Genomic DNA, 20,027 nt, shown 5'->3' with positions numbered 1-20,027 from the left:
AAAATTTAAAAAAGAATATTTTTGCTCTCATTTGAAGAGTCAAGTTGACGTTGTTGGATGAGCAAAAAATAAAAAAAAAATTTATGTGGAATATAGGTAAAAAGATATACTAAAAGAAGATGCTGATGGTGGGTGGGGGAATGTAGTGGGGTTGATGGGTCCGAGACGATAGCCGGTAACCAGTGCTTGGGGTATATAAACCCGACAACGAGCATTTATTCCCGAGACACGACCCAATCATCGTTACATACGTACATTACGGTTTTTTCTTACAATTATATATCGCGTTTAAATATATATATATTTTAAATATTGTTGTTTTTTTTATTTTATATAAATAAAAAAAGTTATTACAATAAAAGTTTAAGTTTAAAAATAAAAAACATTTGTGTAACAAGTTGTAAGGAGTCAAGTTGAGTTTAATCAAAGTAAAATAAATAAAAAAAAAAATCAAGTGAGTATTATTAATTTATATTTATTAATTAAATAATAATTTAATGATTGAAAAATGTTTTTTTTTTTTTAAATAATAAATGTTAAAAATAAAACAGGAAGAGACATATTTCGAATGGAATCTTTGTATCATTGTGGTGCCATTAAAATCAGTCTGGTACTTGATGAAGTAATAGATTGTATTATATCGTCTCGTGGTGGCATTTCCGTTCACCCTGACCGGCAATGCCCTTATATTATTATTTTTTTTTTTCATGAATTGTTTTCTAATATTTTATAAATTGAAAAATTGTGTAATTTTTTTTTTTCTTTTTAATAGTCAATTAATTTAAATTTACTAAAAAAAAAATTGTGCTTTAAATTGTATAGATATTTTATTTAAAAATAATTATTTATAATAAAAATTAAATAGATTATTAAACATTTGTTTTTTTTTTTTATTTCAGGATGAAACTTTTTTTGGTTGTTGCATTATGTGCATTTGGATTGAGTGGAGTATTGTCAATGCCAGTTTCTGAAACAGGAACACAAGAATCACTTTCAGTTGTTCCACTTGATTCATCATCTGTTCAACATGTATTGAGACGTGAGACACCATCACCAGCAACAGATAATCAAGCTGATAAAGAAGTAACAAAATCAATTGCACGATTTGATGATAAATTAATGGAAATGACAGAAGATAAAATTGAAGAACCAAAGAAATCTGATGAAAAAATTTTAGAAGAACCAAAGAAAGAAGAGGCAGCTGTTAAAACAGATAATATACAAAAAATTAGTGAAACTGTTCAACCAAAAGAAGCTGTACGTTCAGTAACAATTGAAGAAAGTGAAACACTTGTTCCAGCATCAGCTGTAGTTCCAGCAGTGGTTCCACCAGTACAAGTAAGTTAAATAATATTATTTTTTTTTTTTTCAATTTTATTTATTTTAACTTGTAGAATTTTTGTTATTTATTTTTGGTAATATTATATTTTAGATGATGAAATGTTTATGTTAATTTTAGTAATATTAGACACGTTTGATTGCATCATAATTAGAGATTCAAAAGATAAAAAAATAACTTGTTGCCATTTTACGAAACCTTCAAGAAATATTATTTTAATTGAACAAAAAAAAAGGATATTTTTTATGATACTTTTTCTTTTTTTTTATCGTTTTTAAGGAGGCAGTAGTTCCCCAAGTTAAAAGTGCTGAACCAGTAGAAGCTGTCAATGTCGATGCAAAGCCTGAACAACAACCAATTGTAGAAAAACCAGTTGATACAGTCGCATCAGTTCCAGCAGTTAAAGCAGCTATTACTGAAGAAGCTCCTGTTGTTTCATCTGGTGATGTAAAATCATCACCAGTTGTTACAGAAACAGCTGAAAAACCAGCATCAATTGCATCAGCTCCAGTTGAATCAACAGTATCACTTGCAGCAGCAGCATCAGAAACTCAATCAGTTGAAATACCAAAAATTTCAGCAAGATCAGAAATTAAAGAAGCAGAAGTAGCTTCATCACCAGCAGCAGCACCAGCACCAGCAGCAGCAGTAGCAGCAGTAGCTGAACCAGAAAAACCAGAAGAAAAAAAAATTATTCCAACTGATAGAGTAACACGTGGTACTGAAGGACCAGTTGAACAAGTATCATCAGTATCATCAGTATCATCATCAGAGCCAGCAGCAGCAAAAGCTGCACCAGCACCAGAAACTCCTGAAATTGCAACAACTCCTGAAGTTTCACAGCCAGAAAAACCAACAGAAGAAATTAAAACTGAACAAGTTAAAAAAATTGAAACAAGCTTGCCTTCAGAATCTGAATCAGCATCAGTAATTGCACCAAAAGAATTAAATGCAACTGAATTAGAAAAAAAAGATGAAATTAAAATTGAAGAACCAATGACATTACCAACTGAAAAATCATCATCTGATATTAAAATTAATGCTAATGAAAAATTAGAAGAAATTAAAGTTAAATCAACTGAGCCAGAAGCACCAAAAGATATTGAATCTACATCTGCTAAAAAAATTGAAACTGTTGAACCAAAAAAAGAATTAGTTAGATCTGTAGATAATGATTCATCTGAAGAAAAATCTGTCGAATTAGATGATAATTCTGAGGAAAAAAAAGAAGATAAAGTAGAAACTAAAAAAGAAATTAAAGCAGATGATGTATCATCTGAATCATCATCTCAAACAGAAAAAAAAGAAGCATCAAGTGAAGCAGCAGCATCATTAGCATCAGCTGAAATTCAAAATACTAAACAAGAAAAAAAAATTGATGCTAAGGCTGAAGAACTACCCAAACCAGAAGAGTTCAAAGAAAGAAAGTAAAAAAAAAAATTATAAAATTGAATAAATAAATGCGATATTATTATTATTATTTTATTTTTTTTTTATCATAAAAGAAAGATAATCTTTTTTAATTTTTTTAAAAATGAATGAATGATATTTTATCGTGTGGTTTTGCGTGTGAGTGTTAGGGTTTACTTGACTGAATCAGTGGGTTTATAAATTCATTTTTTTTTCTCGGAGAAATTAAAAAGAAAAAAAAAACAATTGGAAATTAAATGTTAAGGGAAAATCCAATACTTGTTTACGTTCCCTAGTGAATTACGACCTCAAAAAGTTTTTTTTTTTTCATTATAACATTTTTTTTTTTTTTAAAAAACAAATTCTTTTTGAGCTTGAATCACTCGGGGAGTCCGGAACAATTTAAATGATGTGTAAATAATGTCATTTTGATTTTTCATTTAACTTTTTTTTTTGTATGCTTAATTAAACGAAAAACAAAAAAAAAAATAATTACAATTTTTATCTCCATTTCCTAAATCCCCGTGGAAATTATTTAATAACATATATTTTATTTTTTCCTTTATAGCTTTTTATGTGTCATTATTATTATATTATTTTAAGTTTTTATTATTTTTCTTTTTTTTTTTTTTTTCGTTAATACGATACTTTTTTGTAACAAAATAATTCAAATATTATTATTATATAATTGTCATTATGTTATTATTGATCATCAATTTTGTATTATTGAATATTTCAGCATCGTTAATGTAATAATAATAATATTAATAATAATAATAATTGCGTATTAATTAATTTGAATTTTGTGTTTTCTTTTAAAAAAATAACATGATAAAAAATCCCAAATAAAATATTCCTTGAGTAAAAAATATATAATAATAAATTAAAATAATAAAATAAAAATAAATAAACATTTCATACAATATTTGAAAGATTAATATTAAAAAAATTAAATTTGAAACAATAATAACATTGAGTCATTACAATACGATGACTAATTAATTTATTTTTAAATTAATTAATTTTAAATTTATCCAAGATGTATGATAAAAAAAAACAAGTGTTCTAGTCGAGTTTAATAGTGAGATAGACCCTGATGATTCAGAAGTGACTATAACTGTTTGTCAATGGATTGAGTGTCATCATGTTTCATCGGCTTGGTTTATATCTTTGTTTAAAAAATGAATATTATTGTACAATTAATAAAAAGACTCGTTACAGCAATAAATAAATGAAATAAATCAATTATATACAATGTTATACATATATAATAAAATCTATACAGGACTATTCTATATAGAGTTTTTATAATATTTCTATAAAAACTATTCTATAGGAAAAATTTTATAAAACATTCCGTTTCGGATATTTTATAAAAATCATTCAAAATTCTATAGAAGAATATTATTATAGAACAGCGTATTATTATGATTATCATATATACAAATCATTTTTTTTTATAAAAATAATCCTGTAAACCAAATCCTATAAAAAATTAATAAATTCATTCTATAAAAATCAATCACAAATTTTATAGAATTTATTCTATAAAAAAAGCGCCAAATCTATATAAGAATTTGTATAAAAATTTTTATAAAAACGTTTTATAGAAATGTTTATAAAACTTTTTGCTACGTGTATAAAAAGCCTCTCTAAGATATCTGTAACATTTGAAACTTACAGCTCTCAGTGATATTGCTCCAGCAATATCTACAGCATCCCAATGAGTTTTTTTTTTATTTTGAAAAAGTATTTTGATTTGATTTGGAGAAAATATTTTAGATAGAGAATTTTGATGCTGATTAATAGTGTCTTCTAATTTTTTTATCTTTTTATTTCTTGCTTCAAGATTTTTTTCATAATTGATTTCTCTTTTTTTTGATGCTTCAACTTCTTTCTCATACTTCTTTCTACATTTTTCTTCATTTTTTAAAATTTTTTCAACAGTCTTAGCTTATTTATCTGTTATGTTTTGACATAAAAATAAATATATTTTACCTTTTTTCCAGTCAATATTTTCACGTTGACATGCTCTTATCCAGACATCTCTTCTACCTTCATCAGTTGGAAAAATGTGGTACCCAATACTTCTGTTTTTATTTTTTTCTTTTTTATTATTACAACTTTTGATTGCGCACTTCATATGGCCAGTTTGTATAATAATTATGTCATTAATCAATTGCAAAATATAAATATAATGATTATATTGCTCAAAAGCCACTGGAAACACATAAGTTTAGAAACATTAGTATTCATGGATTGAAAATTAGAAAATTAACAAAAAATAAAACATGAGAAAATGATAAATAAGAAAATAAATAGAGATGCACACGAGACGAGACTGAAAATTTTTCAGGCGAGACGAGACCGAGACGATACTAGCATTACTCGAGACTTCTCGCGAGACTCTCGCGAGAGTCTCGCCGTGTCGTCAATAATATCAAATTTGGTTTTCTTAATTTTTTGTTTTTTTTTGTGGTGCCTTTTTTGGTATTAAGTTCTTATATACACATTGCATCTATATAATAACTATAAACGAACGAAAAAATATATAAAATGAATAAAAATTGAATTGAAATCCAGCTCAACTTAAAAAAATAATGGTAAATTATATTTTAATTTAAACGTATGAAATAAATAAAGAACATCTTAAGTGCTCGCGTGATATAGTGTTATTTACGCAAAATTCTGATATACGTATTTTTCTGCGAAGTTTTCAAGATTTATTGCTGATCAACAAGTTCTGAATTTACGAACTGTTGCGGGTGGTTACGCCCGGGATATGCGGTGCACTTGCAGTATGCGGTATTATTGATAACATTTGTCAGAATTTTTCATCCTGAATTTTTGTATAAAAACACCGCATACACCCATACCGCATACTGCATTGGACGCTGCTACTGACACTTTTCCGTTTACAGCATACCGCATACTCTAAATCTACACAGCATGCGGTGCGTTGATTCCGTATACTGTGTATACTTAAAGTATGCGGTATGTTGTGATCGAAGAAGTGTCAATAGCAGCGTCCAATGCAGTATGCGGTATGGGTGTATGCGGTGTTTTTTTAGACAAATTTCAGGTTATTTAAAAATTCTAACAAACTGTTGTCAATAATAAACCGCATACTGCAAGTGCACCGCATACTATTTAATCTAATTTTTGGGCGTAACCACGTACGGCGCCATAATGATAATAGTTCGTGAGACTTGTTTTTGATTGGTCAACTTCAATCGTACATATCTTGAAAATGAAGCTTCGCAGAAAAAAAATAAAAAATAACGTATATCTTAGAATTTTGCGTAGAATAGCACTGTATAACTCACGTGCGCGAATTCGGAAACACCCTGTATATGTTAAATCAAAGTATAACTAAGCATTTTTTTTTTAATTTAAACTTAATTAATTTATTTAATTTATATTCATTTTATATATTTTTTTGTTTGTGGTTCAGTACAATTGATACGTACTTTTTGAGTTAGAATAAATGCAATATTTATTGTTAATTAATAATTGAAAAAAAACTAATAAAGTACTCTTACGTTATAAAAAAATATAAAAGAAAAAAAAATATTTTATATGCATACATATATTACAAGAATGTATATATTTAAAAATGTTGTATTGATAATAAAAAAAAAAATTTACTTTTGTTCACTTTTTATTTGTACAGCCGAGACTAGACGAGACTCTGATTTTTTTTACGCGAGACGAGACCGAGACGAGACTCTGATTTTTTCAGCCGAGACGAGACCGAGACGAGACTGTTGTTTTCGTCATTTTTCGAGACCGAGACGAGACTCGATCGAATCTCGTCTCGTCTCGTCTCGTGTGCATCTCTAAAAATAAAAAAAAGTTTATTCAAAAAAACATTTATTTTAAATAGTAAATAATTGTTTGAATGAATCCAAGTATAATAAATACAACATAACCTCTCTTGTTTGTGACATAAAAAAAACAATATTAAAAAAAATTTATATTATAGGATGAACATGATTTTATTATAATTACCTTTTAATTGGTTCAACTTGATACTATAATTTATTTGTTAAACTTTCTTGGTTTTTTTTTTTTTTGATTATTTATAAACATGCTCCACATATATTAATTAGTAATTCCAACAGTATAAATAAATAGATGTCAAAACAGTATGTTAGAGAGAGAGGCTCCTATAAGAGAAATCGCGTGTTAGACAAAAAAAGAAAATAGCTCGATGGCGCGTTGTTGATTGGTTGAAAAAAATAAGGCTGCGCAGAACGCGACGAAAAAAGCATGGACTACTGCCATACCTGTAGTACTTCTACCATGTTTAATACTACTATATTGCGCATCGCCTATAGAGATGTAAAAATACCGGTATTTTTTTTTTCGGTATTAATACGGTATTGATACGGTATCACCCATATATTTAATACTACTATATTGCGCATGGGGCTCGATTTTGCTGGTTCCTCAAACGGTGCAGACAATCTCTCTGTCGCAGTCCTTGGAAGATTTAGGCAATGACAAGAGTGGGGATTCGACAGAACTCGGAATAGCTCAACAATATACAGAAATAATAGGCACACAAATTCAGTGCGCATGTATGGAAGCCGAATCCCCACTCTGCGACAGAGAGATTGTCTGCACCGTTTGAGGAACCAGCGCTCCACTTATGGGAAAGCATAGGCGATGCGCAATATAGTAGTATTAAATATATGGTATCACCGTATTTAATACCAAATGGGTGTTCTGTATGTTAAAATACGGTATCAAACTGAATTTTTGATACGATACCGTATTAATACCAAATACACCCCTATAGATGTCAAAAATACGGTATCAAAAGTTCAATATTGAGTGGCGCTAGTGTCAATTTTACTGTCCGCCATCTTTTTTGTACCAAACTTCAAACATTTTTAGTATCAAAATAAATGAAGCGAATTAATTATTTAATTATCAAGTCTAAATAATTAATTATTAAAATTAATAACATAATTATTTACAGACAATAAACAGACAAAAAAATATAAACTAACCTCGTTTGCTTATGCCACAGTATATTTTTAATTTAGATTTAATTATTGGAAATTAAATAATTCAGTGTCCTAAAATTAATCAAATATACGAATAAATTTTATAATAAAAATTACTAGTGTAATTTATGAACAATTATATTTATAAATTATTTAATTAAGTTATTACCTATATTGTATCATTTATCCTATTTCTTTGGGTTTTTTTTCATCAACAAAAAAACATAAATAATAATAATTGTTTCCAAAATGGCCGATGCCATGCGCCACTGCCCACTAGCGCCAAGATGTACAAATTTTTGATACCGTATTGATACCGTATTTTTACATCTAGAGAGGTGTATTTTAGTATCAAATGACAGATACCGTATTTTTACATGGGAACATCGGTATTTCGGTATCTGTATCGTATTTGGCGCTCGGTATTAATACGGTATTTAATACCGTATTAAATACGGTACCGTATCGACTCACATCTCTAATCGCTTATGCTTTCCCATAAGTGGGCTGTGCGCATTCATTACGGTGCAGACAATCTCTCTGTCGCAGTCATACTGCTCGACAAAAATCTTTTGCACATGTCCGAATTATTATTCAAGTAGGAGCTCGGAAACATTCGGCAACGCACACAAATTCTTTGTGTATACGTGTGAACCGAACGGATTATTCGGCCATGGGCAAAAAATTTTTGTCGAGGCATATGACTACGACAGAGAGATTGTCTGCACCGTAATGAATGCGCACAAAATCATACCCTATGCGCAATATAGTAGTATTAAATATATGATAAAACTACTCGGGAAAAAATTAGACGATCGTTGAAGATGTCATATTTGTCTACATCTTTGTCTATCGCCATCGATCACCGTCGATCAAAGTCGAACGCTGTCGATCGTTGTCGATCGCTATCGATATACAACAATCTACAGAAAAAAATATACAAATTATAATAATTATTATCTTATGCTGGAGAATTTTTCATAATTATAATATACTCAGGAATATTTTTTTTTTTATTTATTTAAGTTAAGGCCGTAGAATCATGTGTCGAGGTCGTGTCAATCAAAATAAGAAAATGCGATCCTTTAGAAATATTGCCGGAGAATTGATAATCCGTTAGTAATCGAATTTCATTATAAATACAAAAATTAGGATATATTATATTATTTAGGTATATGAAACTAAATTTATTTTCAGAACTCTCAATGGTTTATGCGGAGAAAAAAAAATCGCTGTTACTGAGCATTAAAGCCTTTACATTGAAAAAACGTTCCCGCTGCAGGCACGGTACGTTCCTGCTGCCGTAGCAGTAAAGTAGACTGCGAAGCGTTGTACTGCTGTGAGAGCAGTACACCCAACTTGGAATTTCTGTACTGCTCTCACAGCAGTACAGCACTGCTGCTGCAGCCGAACATTTTACTGTCGATGAGTTCAGGCGTATTAGCAGTACAAAGAATAGCTGTATGACACGTAAAGACTCATTCGATAAATTAAATGATGTATATATGTATATTATTAATATTAATTATTAATAAATATAATTTATATATTACTATTATTATTGAATATGAATTGATTTTAAAATCTTGTATATTATAAAAAAAATATGAAAAAAAATATATTTTATTTGAATATAGAATTAAAAAAAAAAAAATTACATTTTTAATTTACCGTGTAATAATAATAAATTAACTTATTGAATAAACGAAGAAATTGCATTAACTATAATGTTAGCATAAAAATAATATTACATGGTAAATTAAAAATGTAAAAAATTTAATTTTTAACGTGAAAAAAAATTTAATTTTTAACGTGAAAAAAAATTTTCAAATTTAACATTAAAAGAAATGTTTAATTGAACATTTAAAAAATTCTAAATTTTAATCCTAACCTATAAGTGATGTCAAAGTCGTAAACCGTATATGACCGCGCATACAGATGTGCGCATTCAGTTGCCACAGCAGTGCTTTGTACCATGGTAGAAGTACTAGTATTTCTACCATGAGTTTTATAGGTTTTATAAGTCGTACCAATTGTAAGTGGGAAAAATGGCCGCGAACCGAAAAAAAAACAAAATGTAACGCCATTGTATGGCGCCATCTTAGTTATGATATTTGAATCATATATATATCTGTAAAAATAATTCAAGAAAAAAAAAATAAATAACAACAATTTGAAAGCAGCCAGTAAATGTAAATTATATTATCTTTTTGTCGTAAGAAAAATTGATAGATATGAATCCTTCCACTAACTAATCTCTCGTCAGTATCTAACATAATTCATAATTAGTAATTTCTTATAATTGGTTATTGTTTTATAAGTCACATCTGTAATCATTTATTATTTCGATTTTTCCCATACGTGAATTTATACGATCATCATAAATTCTATTGAATTGTTTGTCTATTAATGATCGAAGAATAATATTAAAAATAAAAAATAATATTTAAATTGCTTGATAAAGATTGTCATAATGATCAATAAATGTAATAATAAAGATTGTCAATTTTTTAATAACAAATTGGTACAGTTAAACATTAATTTAATTTAAATTTTAATGAGTCGAAATGCGTATGTAATTGTGCTCTCTATTTCCATGAAAAAATGTATATTTTAAATATATTTTACTTAGTTATTTAAGTAAATGCAAACAACGTAAAAAAAAAATAATTTTATTCTAATAAATAATTGGCTTTCGTTATTATACCCTTCAAAAACAATATGACTTTGTAGATAATAAAATTGTTTATCATTTTTTTTTTTTTTTTTTTTTTTTATCATCAATATATGGACAGCCAATGAAAATATGACTACAAGGTTTTTCTTTGTTCCTCGAGTTGTTATTTCAATTTTTTAACTAATAATTTATATAATATTATCGTATACTTTGAAAACATAGTTAAACTTGTATTGAAAATTGCTTGTAATTAACTTTTTTTTTTTTACGTATTATCGATACTAGTGTAATTTGTTTCAAAAAAATATAAATACTGTGTACACAATCGACTAAAATATACATTCTTCAACAAGTTATTATGATATAAAAATATTTGTTTTATTTCCTTTGTCTGATTATCAGAAAAAACGAAAATGAAAATAAAAAATTCAGTTTTTTGTCTTTTTTTATTAATAATTTATATGAATAAATATGTAGATTGTTTTGATGGCGTAAGTTATAATGATGCAAAAGATATGTTTGAAACATTTACAAATATTGTAAATAGAGTTAATCAAGCTAAAACACAAGCTGAAACTGGTACTCAATATGATGCAAATCCATGGGGTGACCAGACATCAGCAATTCTTGATGCACTTATCAACAAGGTCGATGCAATATCATCGCAATTAAATGTTATAAACGATCTTATGAATTCACGTGTTGGAAAAATTGAAAAAATGATTATAGAGGTGACTTATGGAACACAAAAAGATAATTTACTTCGTGATTTTAATAAAGCTTCTAATCGCATACAATTTGCTTATGAAAAACTACTTACGTTCGCTAATGCTGGTAAAAATATAACAAAGAGAAGAATTAAAAATTTCATAGAAGAAGATATTGAAAATCTAGGTACTGAAGGAGTTGAAGGAAATTTAGCCACTATATTCGATATTATTACAAGTGAGAATTTGATAAATGTTGGAAGTAGTGAGCAATCTTTATTAGCATTAATTACCAAAAAAGAATTAGTAAGTAAAACGATTAAACTATTTTTATTTTATAAATATACTGTTAATGTTTTTTTTTTTATTAACTTTAGGAAAAAGGTGGTGATGTTTGTGGTAGACATAAATCTTCACAATTAATTATTTATCAATTCTTTCTCACAGTTTGTAGTATTGAAATATTAGGTGCAACAACACTTGCATATGGTTATGCTCTCAATGAAATACTTCAAAAAAGTGAAAATAAAAGTAATGTCAATTTATTTCAAATCAAGTAATAAATTAATAATAATAAAAATAATTAATTCCAGCTGATTTAGCAAGTGATGAAATTCCAGTTATAAAAGAAGAGTTTAAAAAACGAGTAACAGCTTATTCAAACAAATTTGCCAAATCAATTGAATCAGTATCACGTGCTTTTCGTAATTGTGATCCAGTTGAAAGTCATATGCATATACGAGGTGATGATAAAATATTTCATTTCCTAAATATTGTTGTTATTGTTGATTTTTTTAATGTATGTATTTAGACGTTACTTTTACGGAGATGTGGGGGCTTACACAATCAATTGTTCTGTCAGAATTTTCACTGGCATCACGTAGATCATGTGCAGGAACGTGTGCAAATGTTCATAATAAACCAAATAATTTTCAATTCTGTTATAATAAACCGATGCATGGCGATAGAGTTTACAAAACAGATACCCGAGCCTGTTGGTGGTGGTATAACGCTCCCGAAAAACCGGAACTTTGTCCAACTCCACGAAGATGCCATGGACTTATGAGCGATTGTATTGAAATTACAAATGCTAAACCATGCATGCTGGTAAATTTATAATAATTATTATAATTATTTAAATAATATAAATTATTATTTATATTGATAATTTTATTTATTTCCAATAGAAAAATGATACACGTCGGTATCAATTTATAAAAGATGTTTCTAATGATAAAAGTTACGGCTTAGAAAGTGAATGTAAAGGATACGAAGCTGATTTCGAGTGGAGCAAAGACGAGTATGTTAAATTTTTTTATTATTTACATTTATATTTTTAAAAACAACAATAATGAATTTTTTTATTTTTTTTTCAAGTGTTTATGATTGTACATTTTGTTTATGTACATGTGATGATAACATATATACTTCAGAATCTGTACATATGATAAGTTTGAAACTAGCTCGTAGTGATACTGCCAATAACAAGTAAATACATATTTATTATCATATTATTTATAAATTTTAAAATTTTCCAATAATAACAGTAAAAGTGATAATAATTTTTTTTTTTTAAAGAGTTGTTGTTGGTGTACGTTTTAAATTATATGAAAAAATTTTACATATTCAAATAAAAGAGAACGAAATTCTCGATCGCCATCGTATTAATAATAATAAAAATATAAATTGGGTTGAACTTCCAAAAATGAGAAAAGATATACTTAGAACTAGAGAACGAGTAATGAATCCGAAAGTTATTGAAGGAAGAGATTTTATTGTATGGGATAGATTTGAATATGCATTCAATTTTGATGAATTGATATTACCACCTGAACGAGTTGTCACGGGTAAAAATAGAAAAATATTATATATGATATGTCCATTATTGATAAATAACAATAAATAATAATCATTTTTTAAAGGTGTTAAATTTGGTTATGAATTGACAAATCATTCAAAGTATAAACATCGTGTACAAATACAAATTGAGTCAATGGAGTATAACAGTAAAACTGGTGAATTAATTCAAGGTACTGAAGAACTGATGAAACCAGATCCTGAAAATCACAAGTAGGCTAAATAAAAAGCATCGATATGAATGTATATTATTATTACTATTATTTATTCATTCATTTATTTATTTATTTATTCATTTATTCATTTATTCATTTATATGTATATTTATATATTGTTAGTTTTTATAATTCCGCTTAATCACTTTTTATAATTTATAATAGCGAACAGCTTGTAATGGAACATCTAAAAATACCACAAAATGCAGTCACAGAGACTGTTCTTGATTCATCGGAAAATGGGTATGGCATACTTGTTCATAGCGAACTTGAAGAAGATGCTGGACAGACAGTGTAATGATAATAATAATAATTATTATTAATAAATAATTATAATGATAATAATAAAATAATAATTTTAAAGGCTTCCACTATTTGATGCTCAAACTGTTGAGGTACAACCACATGCACCACTAGGCGGTATTGGTTTTCATCATCGTGGAACAAAATTTGAAGCAGGTTTTTATGGGCTCACAGGTCATACTGTTGATTACAGTGCTATCTTGAAAGCAGGTTCTTAAGCATGAGTAAAAGGCAGATAAAAATTTCCCAAAATATTTAAAAAACTATATTATTGCTTTCCTTTTTGTGCATTATGCATTATATATTATGTATTTTAAAGAATAATTATTTGCAAAATTATACAATATCAGTATAATTAATAAAAGAAAAATTTCTATTTGTAGAAACAATTGAAGATTCAAATAAATATGTAATATTTCAAAGACTTAATTGATTTATTTGTAAAAATATATTAAGTGCAATTGAAATAATATTATAATATAATGTACGCATGACAAAATATTTAAATATATATACATATTATATATATTATCAAAACCAATTGAGTTGTTGTCTTGTCTTCCTTCCAGAAAAAAATAATAATAATAAATTTGCACTCAAATAATCAACAGAATTTAAAATTATAGTACTTAATAAAATGAAAGTAATTCTGTTGTTAATTTTTTAAATAATTTAATTGATCTCGTGGTAACTGAAGTTGAAGAAATATTATTAATGACTGAAAATATTGAAGATGCAATTGATGAAAAAAAAGTAGTAAAAACAAAGTATATAGTCAAACATCAAATGAGAGTTCATAGATAATATATTATGATTTATTAAAACATCCAATAATTTATCTATGTGATTGCAAGGTAATCATTAAGAATATCTAAATCATAATAAATCTAAACCTTTGTATCTTTATTTTACGATTTTTCAAAAAAATTAAGTTTACTATAGTGTAAAAGTAGTTTTTTTTTTTTTTTTAATATATATTTTTTGACATTGAAATATAATATAACAATACAAAAAAAAGAAAAAAACGATATTGCATTTATAATTATTTTTGATAAAAAATTGTATGTAACAGTTATTGATAAAAAAAAAATATGAATATTATAAACGAAAAAAAAAAAATAGATAAAGGTTCTGAAAAGTTATATTTAAAATTTTATTTAGTTGAATGACATAATAATATTTTTCAATTATTATTGTTTAGTAATTTTTTTTTTTTATCAACAAGGAGAGTATCAAATATTCTAAAAAAATTTGGCCTTATATATTATTTTTTTAAATTACAAATTTATGCTTCCTGATATGATTTCGAATGCCCCATATATTATATTAATAATATAAAAGATAATGAAATATTTGTATTTGTAAGCGTTGAATCATCTATGATTAGTCACAATGTTCGAGCTGAAGTAAGTATATTATTTAATATAAAAAATAAACATAAATAACATCGTATTTTTGTATTACAGATTATTGATAAATCTGCATTGAATATTGATAAAAGTGCATCACATGATGTATGATATATCAATTTATGGTTTCATTGCTGATCAGGTATCCTGGCTTTAACCTTACAACCCAGGTTTTCTGACCCGATTCTGACCAGAATCCTAAAAAACTTAGGTTGATACATTTTTATTTCATGTATTATTTGACTATGGCAAAGCAATAAAACTTTTGTGCCATGATAATTATTTTTTTTTTATGAAAGCGTTTCATAAGCATTGTTTATCATCAATAATTTCGATAATACATAAATTATATATGAATAGCCAATGAAAAATTGACTACAAGGTCTTCAAGTTGTTATTTTATTTTTTTTCCTCATTCTTAACTAATATTATCGTCATACTTTGAAAAAATAATTAAACTTCGAAGTATAGATCTATTGAAAATTGCTTGTAAGTTGTAATAATCACTATTATAATTATTATTATTTTTTTACGTATTATCGATACTGGTGTAATTTGTTTCAAAAAAATATAAATACTGTGTACACAATCGACTAAAATATACATTCTTCGACAAGTTATTATACTATAGAAATATTTGTTTTTTTCTTTTGTCTAATTATCAGAAAAAACGAAAATGAAAATAAAAAATTCAGTTTTTTGTCTTTTTTTATTAATAATTTATATGAATAAATATGTAGATTGTTTTTTTGGCGTAAGTTATAGTGATGCAAAAGATATGTTTGAAACATTTACAAATATTGTAAATAGAGTTAATCAAGCTAAATCACAAGCTGAAACTGGCTATAAAGGTACTCAATATGATGCAAATCCATGGGGTGACCAGACATCAGCAATTCTTGATGCACTTATCAACAAAGTCGATGCAATATCAACAAAATTGGATGTTATGAATGAACGTATGAATTTACGTCTTGGAAAAATTGAAAAAATGATTACAGATGTGACTTATAAAACACAATTAGATAGTTTTATTCGTGATATTGGTAAATCAGCTAAACGCATACATTTTGCCTATGATAAACTACTTACATTTGCCAATGCTGGTAAAAATATTACAAAAAAAAGAATTCGACATTTCATAGAACAAAATATCGATAACCAAGGTACCGATGGAATTGAAGGACATTTGGCCACTATATTTGATATTATTACAAGTGACAATTTATTATCACTCGATGGTAGTGAGCAGTCTCTATTAGGATTAATTACCAAAAAAGAATTAGTAAGTAAAACAATTAAACTATTTTTATTTTATAAATATACTGTTAATGTTTTTTTTTTTTTTTAACTTTAGGAAAAAGGTGGTGATGTTTGTGGTAGACATAAATCTTCACAATTAATCATTTATCAATTCTTTCTCACAGTTTGTAGTATTGAAATATTAGGTGCAACAACACTTGCATACGGTTATATTTTAAATGAAGTACTTCAAAAAAGTGAAAATAAAAGTAATGTCAATTTTTTTTTAAATCAAGTAATAAATTAATAATAATAAAAATAATTAATTCCAGCGGATTTAGCAAGTGATGAAATTCCAGTTGTAAGAGAAGAGTTTAAAAAACGAATAACAGGTTATTCAAACAAATTTGCTGCATCAATTGAATTAGTATCACGTGATTTTCGTAATTGTGATCCAGTTGATAGTCATAAGCATATACGAGGTGATGATATAATATTTTATTCCCTAAATATATTGTTGCTATTGTAATTGATTATAACATTTTTTATGTATGTATTTAGATGTTACTTTTACGGAAATGTGGGGGCTTACACAATCAATTCTTTTGTCAGAATTTTCACTGGCATCACGTAAATCGTGTGCAGGAACTTGTGCAGATGTTCATAATAAACCAAATAACCATCAATTCTGTTATAAGCGAGCAATGCACGATCGTCGACCTGAACCAGATGATAAAAGGGCATATTGGTGGCGTTATGATGCTCCTGAAAAACCGGAACTTTGTCCAACTCCAAAAAGATGCTATGGACTTATGAGTGATTGTATTGAAATTTCAAATGCTAAACCATGCATGCTGGTGAATTTATAATAATTATTATAATTATTTAAATAATATGAATTATTATTTATATTGATAATTTTATTTATTTTTCAATAGAAAAATAATACGCGTCGGTATCAATTTATAAAAGATGTTTATAATGATAAAAGTTACGGTTTAGAAAGTGAATGTAAAGGATATGAAGCTTATTTCGAGTGGAGCACAGACTAGTATGTTAAATTTTTTTATTATTTACATTTATATTTTTAAAAACAACAGTAATGAATTTTTTTTTTTTTTTTTCAAGTGGTTATGAATGTGAATTTTGTTTATGTACATGTGATGATAACACAATTAAGTCAAATACTGTTCATATGATAAGTTTGAAACTAGCTCGTAGTGATACTGCTAATAACAAGTAAATTATTATTTATAAATTTTAAAAGTTATAATAATAAAACAACAGTAAAAGTTATAGCGATATTTTTTTTTTTAAAGAGTTGTTGTTGGTGTACGATTTAAAATACATGAAAACATTTTACATATTCAAATAAAAGAGAACAAAATTATGGATCGTCATCGTATTAATATTACTGAAAATGAAAATTGGGTTGCACTTCCAAAAATGAGAAGTGAGGCAATTTATACTAGAGCAGGTGTACAAGATCCAAGAGAGTTTGAAGGAAAAGATTTTATTGTATGGGATAGATTTGAATATGCATTTAATTTTGATGAATTGATATTACCACCTGAACGAGTTCTCACAGGTAATAATAATATATTTCTTTCGTTCTAAAATTGCGGCGAGACCCTACCGTGTCCCCTGATAAAAATTTAAAATATTATATATGATATGTTCATTATTGATAAATAACAATAAATAATAATCATTTTCTGAAGGTGTTAAATTTGGTTATGCAATGACAAATCATTCAAAGTATAAACATCGTGTACAAATACAAATTGAGTCAATGGAGTACTCCAGTAAGACTGGTGAATTAATTCAGGGTACTGAAGAATTGATGAAACCAGATCCTGAGAATCACGAGTAAGCTGAACAAAAAACATAAATATATAAATATATTATCATTATCTAATCTCTTGCAATAAATTTTTTTTATATATTATCAGTTTGTGTAATTTTATTTAATTACTTTTTATAATTTATAATAGCGAACAGCTTGTAATGAAATATCTAAAAATACCACAAAGTGCAATCACAGAGACTGTTCTTGATTCATCGGAAAATGGGTATGGCATACTTGCTCATAGCGAACTTGAAGAAGATGTTGGACAGACAGTGTAAAGATAATAATAATAATTATTATTAATAAATAATTTTAATGATAATAATAAAATTATAATTTTAAAGGCTTCCACTATTTGATGCTCAAACTGTTGAGGTAAAACCAAATGCACCACTAGGTGGTATTGGTTTTCATCATCGTGGAACAAAATTTGAAGCAGGTTTTTATGGGCTCACAGGTCATACTGTTGATTACAGTGCTATCTTGAAAGCAGGTTCTTAAGCATGAGTAAAAGGCAGATAAAAATTTCCCAAAATATTTAAAAAACTATATTATTGCTTTTCTTTTTGTGCATTATGCATTATATATTATGTATTTTAAAGAATAATTATTTGCAAAATTATACAATATCAGTAATTAATAAAAAAAAAAAATTCTATTGTAATATTTCAAAGGCTTAATTGATTTATTTGTAAAAATATATCAAGTGCAATTGAAATAATAGTATAATATAATGTATATGGCAAAATATTTAAATATATATATATACATATTATATATATTATCAAAACCAATTGAGTTGTTGTCTTGTCTTCCTTCCAGAAAAAAATAATAATAATAAATTTGCCTTCAAATAATCAACAGATTTTAAAATTAGTACTTAATAAAATGAAAGTATTTCTGTTGTTAATTTTTTAAATAATTTAATTGATCTCGTGGTAACTGATGTTGAAGAAATATTATTATGAATGATTGCAAGGTAATTATTAATAATATCTAAATAATAATATAAATCTAAACCCTTGTGTCTTTATTTTACGGTTTTTCAAAAAAATTAAGTTTATTGTAGTGTAAAAGTAATTTTTTTTTTTTTTAATTTATATTCATTTTCGACATTGAAATATAACAATACAAAAAAAAAACGATATTGCATTTATAATTACTCTTGATAAAAAATTGCAAAAGTTATTGATAAAAAAAAAACATGAATTATTATAAACAAAAAAAAAAAAAAATGAAAATTGAAAATTGAAGTAAGAGTTTAAACATGTCAAATTAATTATATTTTATAGCACAATGATAAATTATTCGAAATCGTTATTGGTACCGATACGGGGAAATTTACGGGAAATACGGGGACATTCACTGGTTTCACACACAATGTAATCAGTCCTACACACACAATGGTGGCTATATTTACCGTAAATTTTTCCGTAACCTGTATAAATGTCCCCGTAAATTCCCCCGTATTCGGTGCCAATAACGATTTCGAATAATTGTGCGTTACCGTAAATTATTTATATGAAATTATTTGCGTTATATACAAATTGTTACAACAATAATAAATATATGCAGTAAAAATCCATCAACAATCAATCATGGCTGACTGTAATGAATTCATGACTTCACCTCGAATTGTTACTCTAACATTGGTTGAATTTTTACAAGAAAACTATTTACTCAATCAATTGAATAATTCAGTGGACATGGAAAAGAAAGTAACCGTTATCAGAGCGCCAATAGAAACAGCTGAAAATCATGCTTATTTATAAAATTATAAAAACTTTATTATAAAAAATTATAAAAACTCATAAAATTATGCTTATTGTATACAACTGATGAATTTGTTGATGAAAAAAATAAAAAACAAACAAATGATTATTATACAGTAAATGAGTATAAAGATTTATGTAAAAATTACGGTTTAAAATACAATCCCGGAAATACGATAAAAAAAAATTCACCAATTTTTTAGAAAATCCAAATCCAACCTCATTATACGCG

General features: G+C 26.7%; 5 protein-coding genes across 5 annotated transcripts; all 5 read left to right on the top strand.

Moving 5' to 3' along the window:
* Nucleotides 1-181: 181 nt before the first annotated feature.
* On the top strand, nt 182-2,960 carry LOC122857375 (flocculation protein FLO11-like). Its single transcript, XM_044159502.1, has 3 exons — nt 182-454; nt 900-1,338; nt 1,619-2,960. Exons 2-3 carry the CDS (start codon nt 901-903, stop codon nt 2,768-2,770), a joined length of 1,590 nt encoding a protein of 529 aa, XP_044015437.1. The 5' UTR covers nt 182-454; nt 900; the 3' UTR covers nt 2,771-2,960.
* Nucleotides 2,961-10,777: 7,817 nt separating this feature from the next.
* LOC122856302 lies at nt 10,778-12,640 on the top strand. Its single transcript, XM_044157995.1, has 6 exons — nt 10,778-11,454; nt 11,526-11,679; nt 11,742-11,891; nt 11,960-12,255; nt 12,336-12,448; nt 12,526-12,640. Exons 1-6 carry the CDS (start codon nt 10,855-10,857, stop codon nt 12,638-12,640), a joined length of 1,428 nt encoding a protein of 475 aa, XP_044013930.1. The 5' UTR covers nt 10,778-10,854.
* A 213-nt stretch (nt 12,641-12,853) lies between these two features.
* LOC122856300 lies at nt 12,854-14,037 on the top strand. Its single transcript, XM_044157994.1, has 4 exons — nt 12,854-12,995; nt 13,071-13,218; nt 13,386-13,514; nt 13,585-14,037. Exons 1-4 carry the CDS (start codon nt 12,854-12,856, stop codon nt 13,739-13,741), a joined length of 576 nt encoding a protein of 191 aa, XP_044013929.1. The 3' UTR covers nt 13,742-14,037.
* An 878-nt stretch (nt 14,038-14,915) lies between these two features.
* LOC122856299 lies at nt 14,916-17,417 on the top strand. The gene is made up of 7 exons (XM_044157993.1): nt 14,916-14,929; nt 15,692-16,217; nt 16,290-16,401; nt 16,507-16,656; nt 16,736-17,031; nt 17,113-17,225; nt 17,303-17,417. The coding sequence occupies exons 1-7, from the start codon at nt 14,916-14,918 to the stop codon at nt 17,415-17,417; spliced, it is 1,326 nt and encodes a 441-aa protein (XP_044013928.1).
* A 484-nt stretch (nt 17,418-17,901) lies between these two features.
* On the top strand, nt 17,902-18,817 carry LOC122857374. The gene is made up of 3 exons (XM_044159501.1): nt 17,902-18,043; nt 18,169-18,297; nt 18,368-18,817. The coding sequence occupies exons 1-3, from the start codon at nt 17,916-17,918 to the stop codon at nt 18,522-18,524; spliced, it is 414 nt and encodes a 137-aa protein (XP_044015436.1). The 5' UTR covers nt 17,902-17,915; the 3' UTR covers nt 18,525-18,817.
* The last annotated feature ends 1,210 nt before the right edge of the window (nt 18,818-20,027 follow it).

The sequence above is a fragment of the Aphidius gifuensis genome, linkage group LG5 (genome assembly GCF_014905175.1).
Source record: "Aphidius gifuensis isolate YNYX2018 linkage group LG5, ASM1490517v1, whole genome shotgun sequence".
Lineage (NCBI taxonomy): Eukaryota > Metazoa > Arthropoda > Insecta > Hymenoptera > Braconidae > Aphidius > Aphidius gifuensis.
The sequence above is the reverse complement of the archived record's forward strand: the minus strand, read 5'-3'. Positions and strand labels throughout refer to the sequence as shown.

Coding starts and splice junctions, on each gene's coding strand:
- LOC122857374 (XM_044159501.1), top strand. CDS start 17,916: ATGACAAATCATTCAAAGTATAAACATCGTGTACAAATACAAATTGAG. Junction 18,044..18,168: donor CCAGATCCTGAGAATCACGA/GTAAGCTGAACA, acceptor AATTTATAATAG/CGAACAGCTTGTAATGAAAT. Junction 18,298..18,367: donor GAAGATGTTGGACAGACAGT/GTAAAGATAATA, acceptor ATAATTTTAAAG/GCTTCCACTATTTGATGCTC.
- LOC122856300 (XM_044157994.1), top strand. CDS start 12,854: ATGAGAAAAGATATACTTAGAACTAGAGAACGAGTAATGAATCCGAAA. Junction 12,996..13,070: donor ACCTGAACGAGTTGTCACGG/GTAAAAATAGAA, acceptor CATTTTTTAAAG/GTGTTAAATTTGGTTATGAA. Junction 13,219..13,385: donor CCAGATCCTGAAAATCACAA/GTAGGCTAAATA, acceptor AATTTATAATAG/CGAACAGCTTGTAATGGAAC.
- LOC122856299 (XM_044157993.1), top strand. Junction 16,218..16,289: donor TAATTACCAAAAAAGAATTA/GTAAGTAAAACA, acceptor TTTTAACTTTAG/GAAAAAGGTGGTGATGTTTG. Junction 16,402..16,506: donor TGCAACAACACTTGCATACG/GTTATATTTTAA, acceptor AATTAATTCCAG/CGGATTTAGCAAGTGATGAA.
- LOC122857375 (XM_044159502.1), top strand. CDS start 901: ATGAAACTTTTTTTGGTTGTTGCATTATGTGCATTTGGATTGAGTGGA. Junction 1,339..1,618: donor CAGTGGTTCCACCAGTACAA/GTAAGTTAAATA, acceptor ATCGTTTTTAAG/GAGGCAGTAGTTCCCCAAGT.
- LOC122856302 (XM_044157995.1), top strand. CDS start 10,855: ATGAAAATAAAAAATTCAGTTTTTTGTCTTTTTTTATTAATAATTTAT. Junction 12,256..12,335: donor ATGCTAAACCATGCATGCTG/GTAAATTTATAA, acceptor TATTTCCAATAG/AAAAATGATACACGTCGGTA. Junction 12,449..12,525: donor TTCGAGTGGAGCAAAGACGA/GTATGTTAAATT, acceptor TTTTTTTTCAAG/TGTTTATGATTGTACATTTT.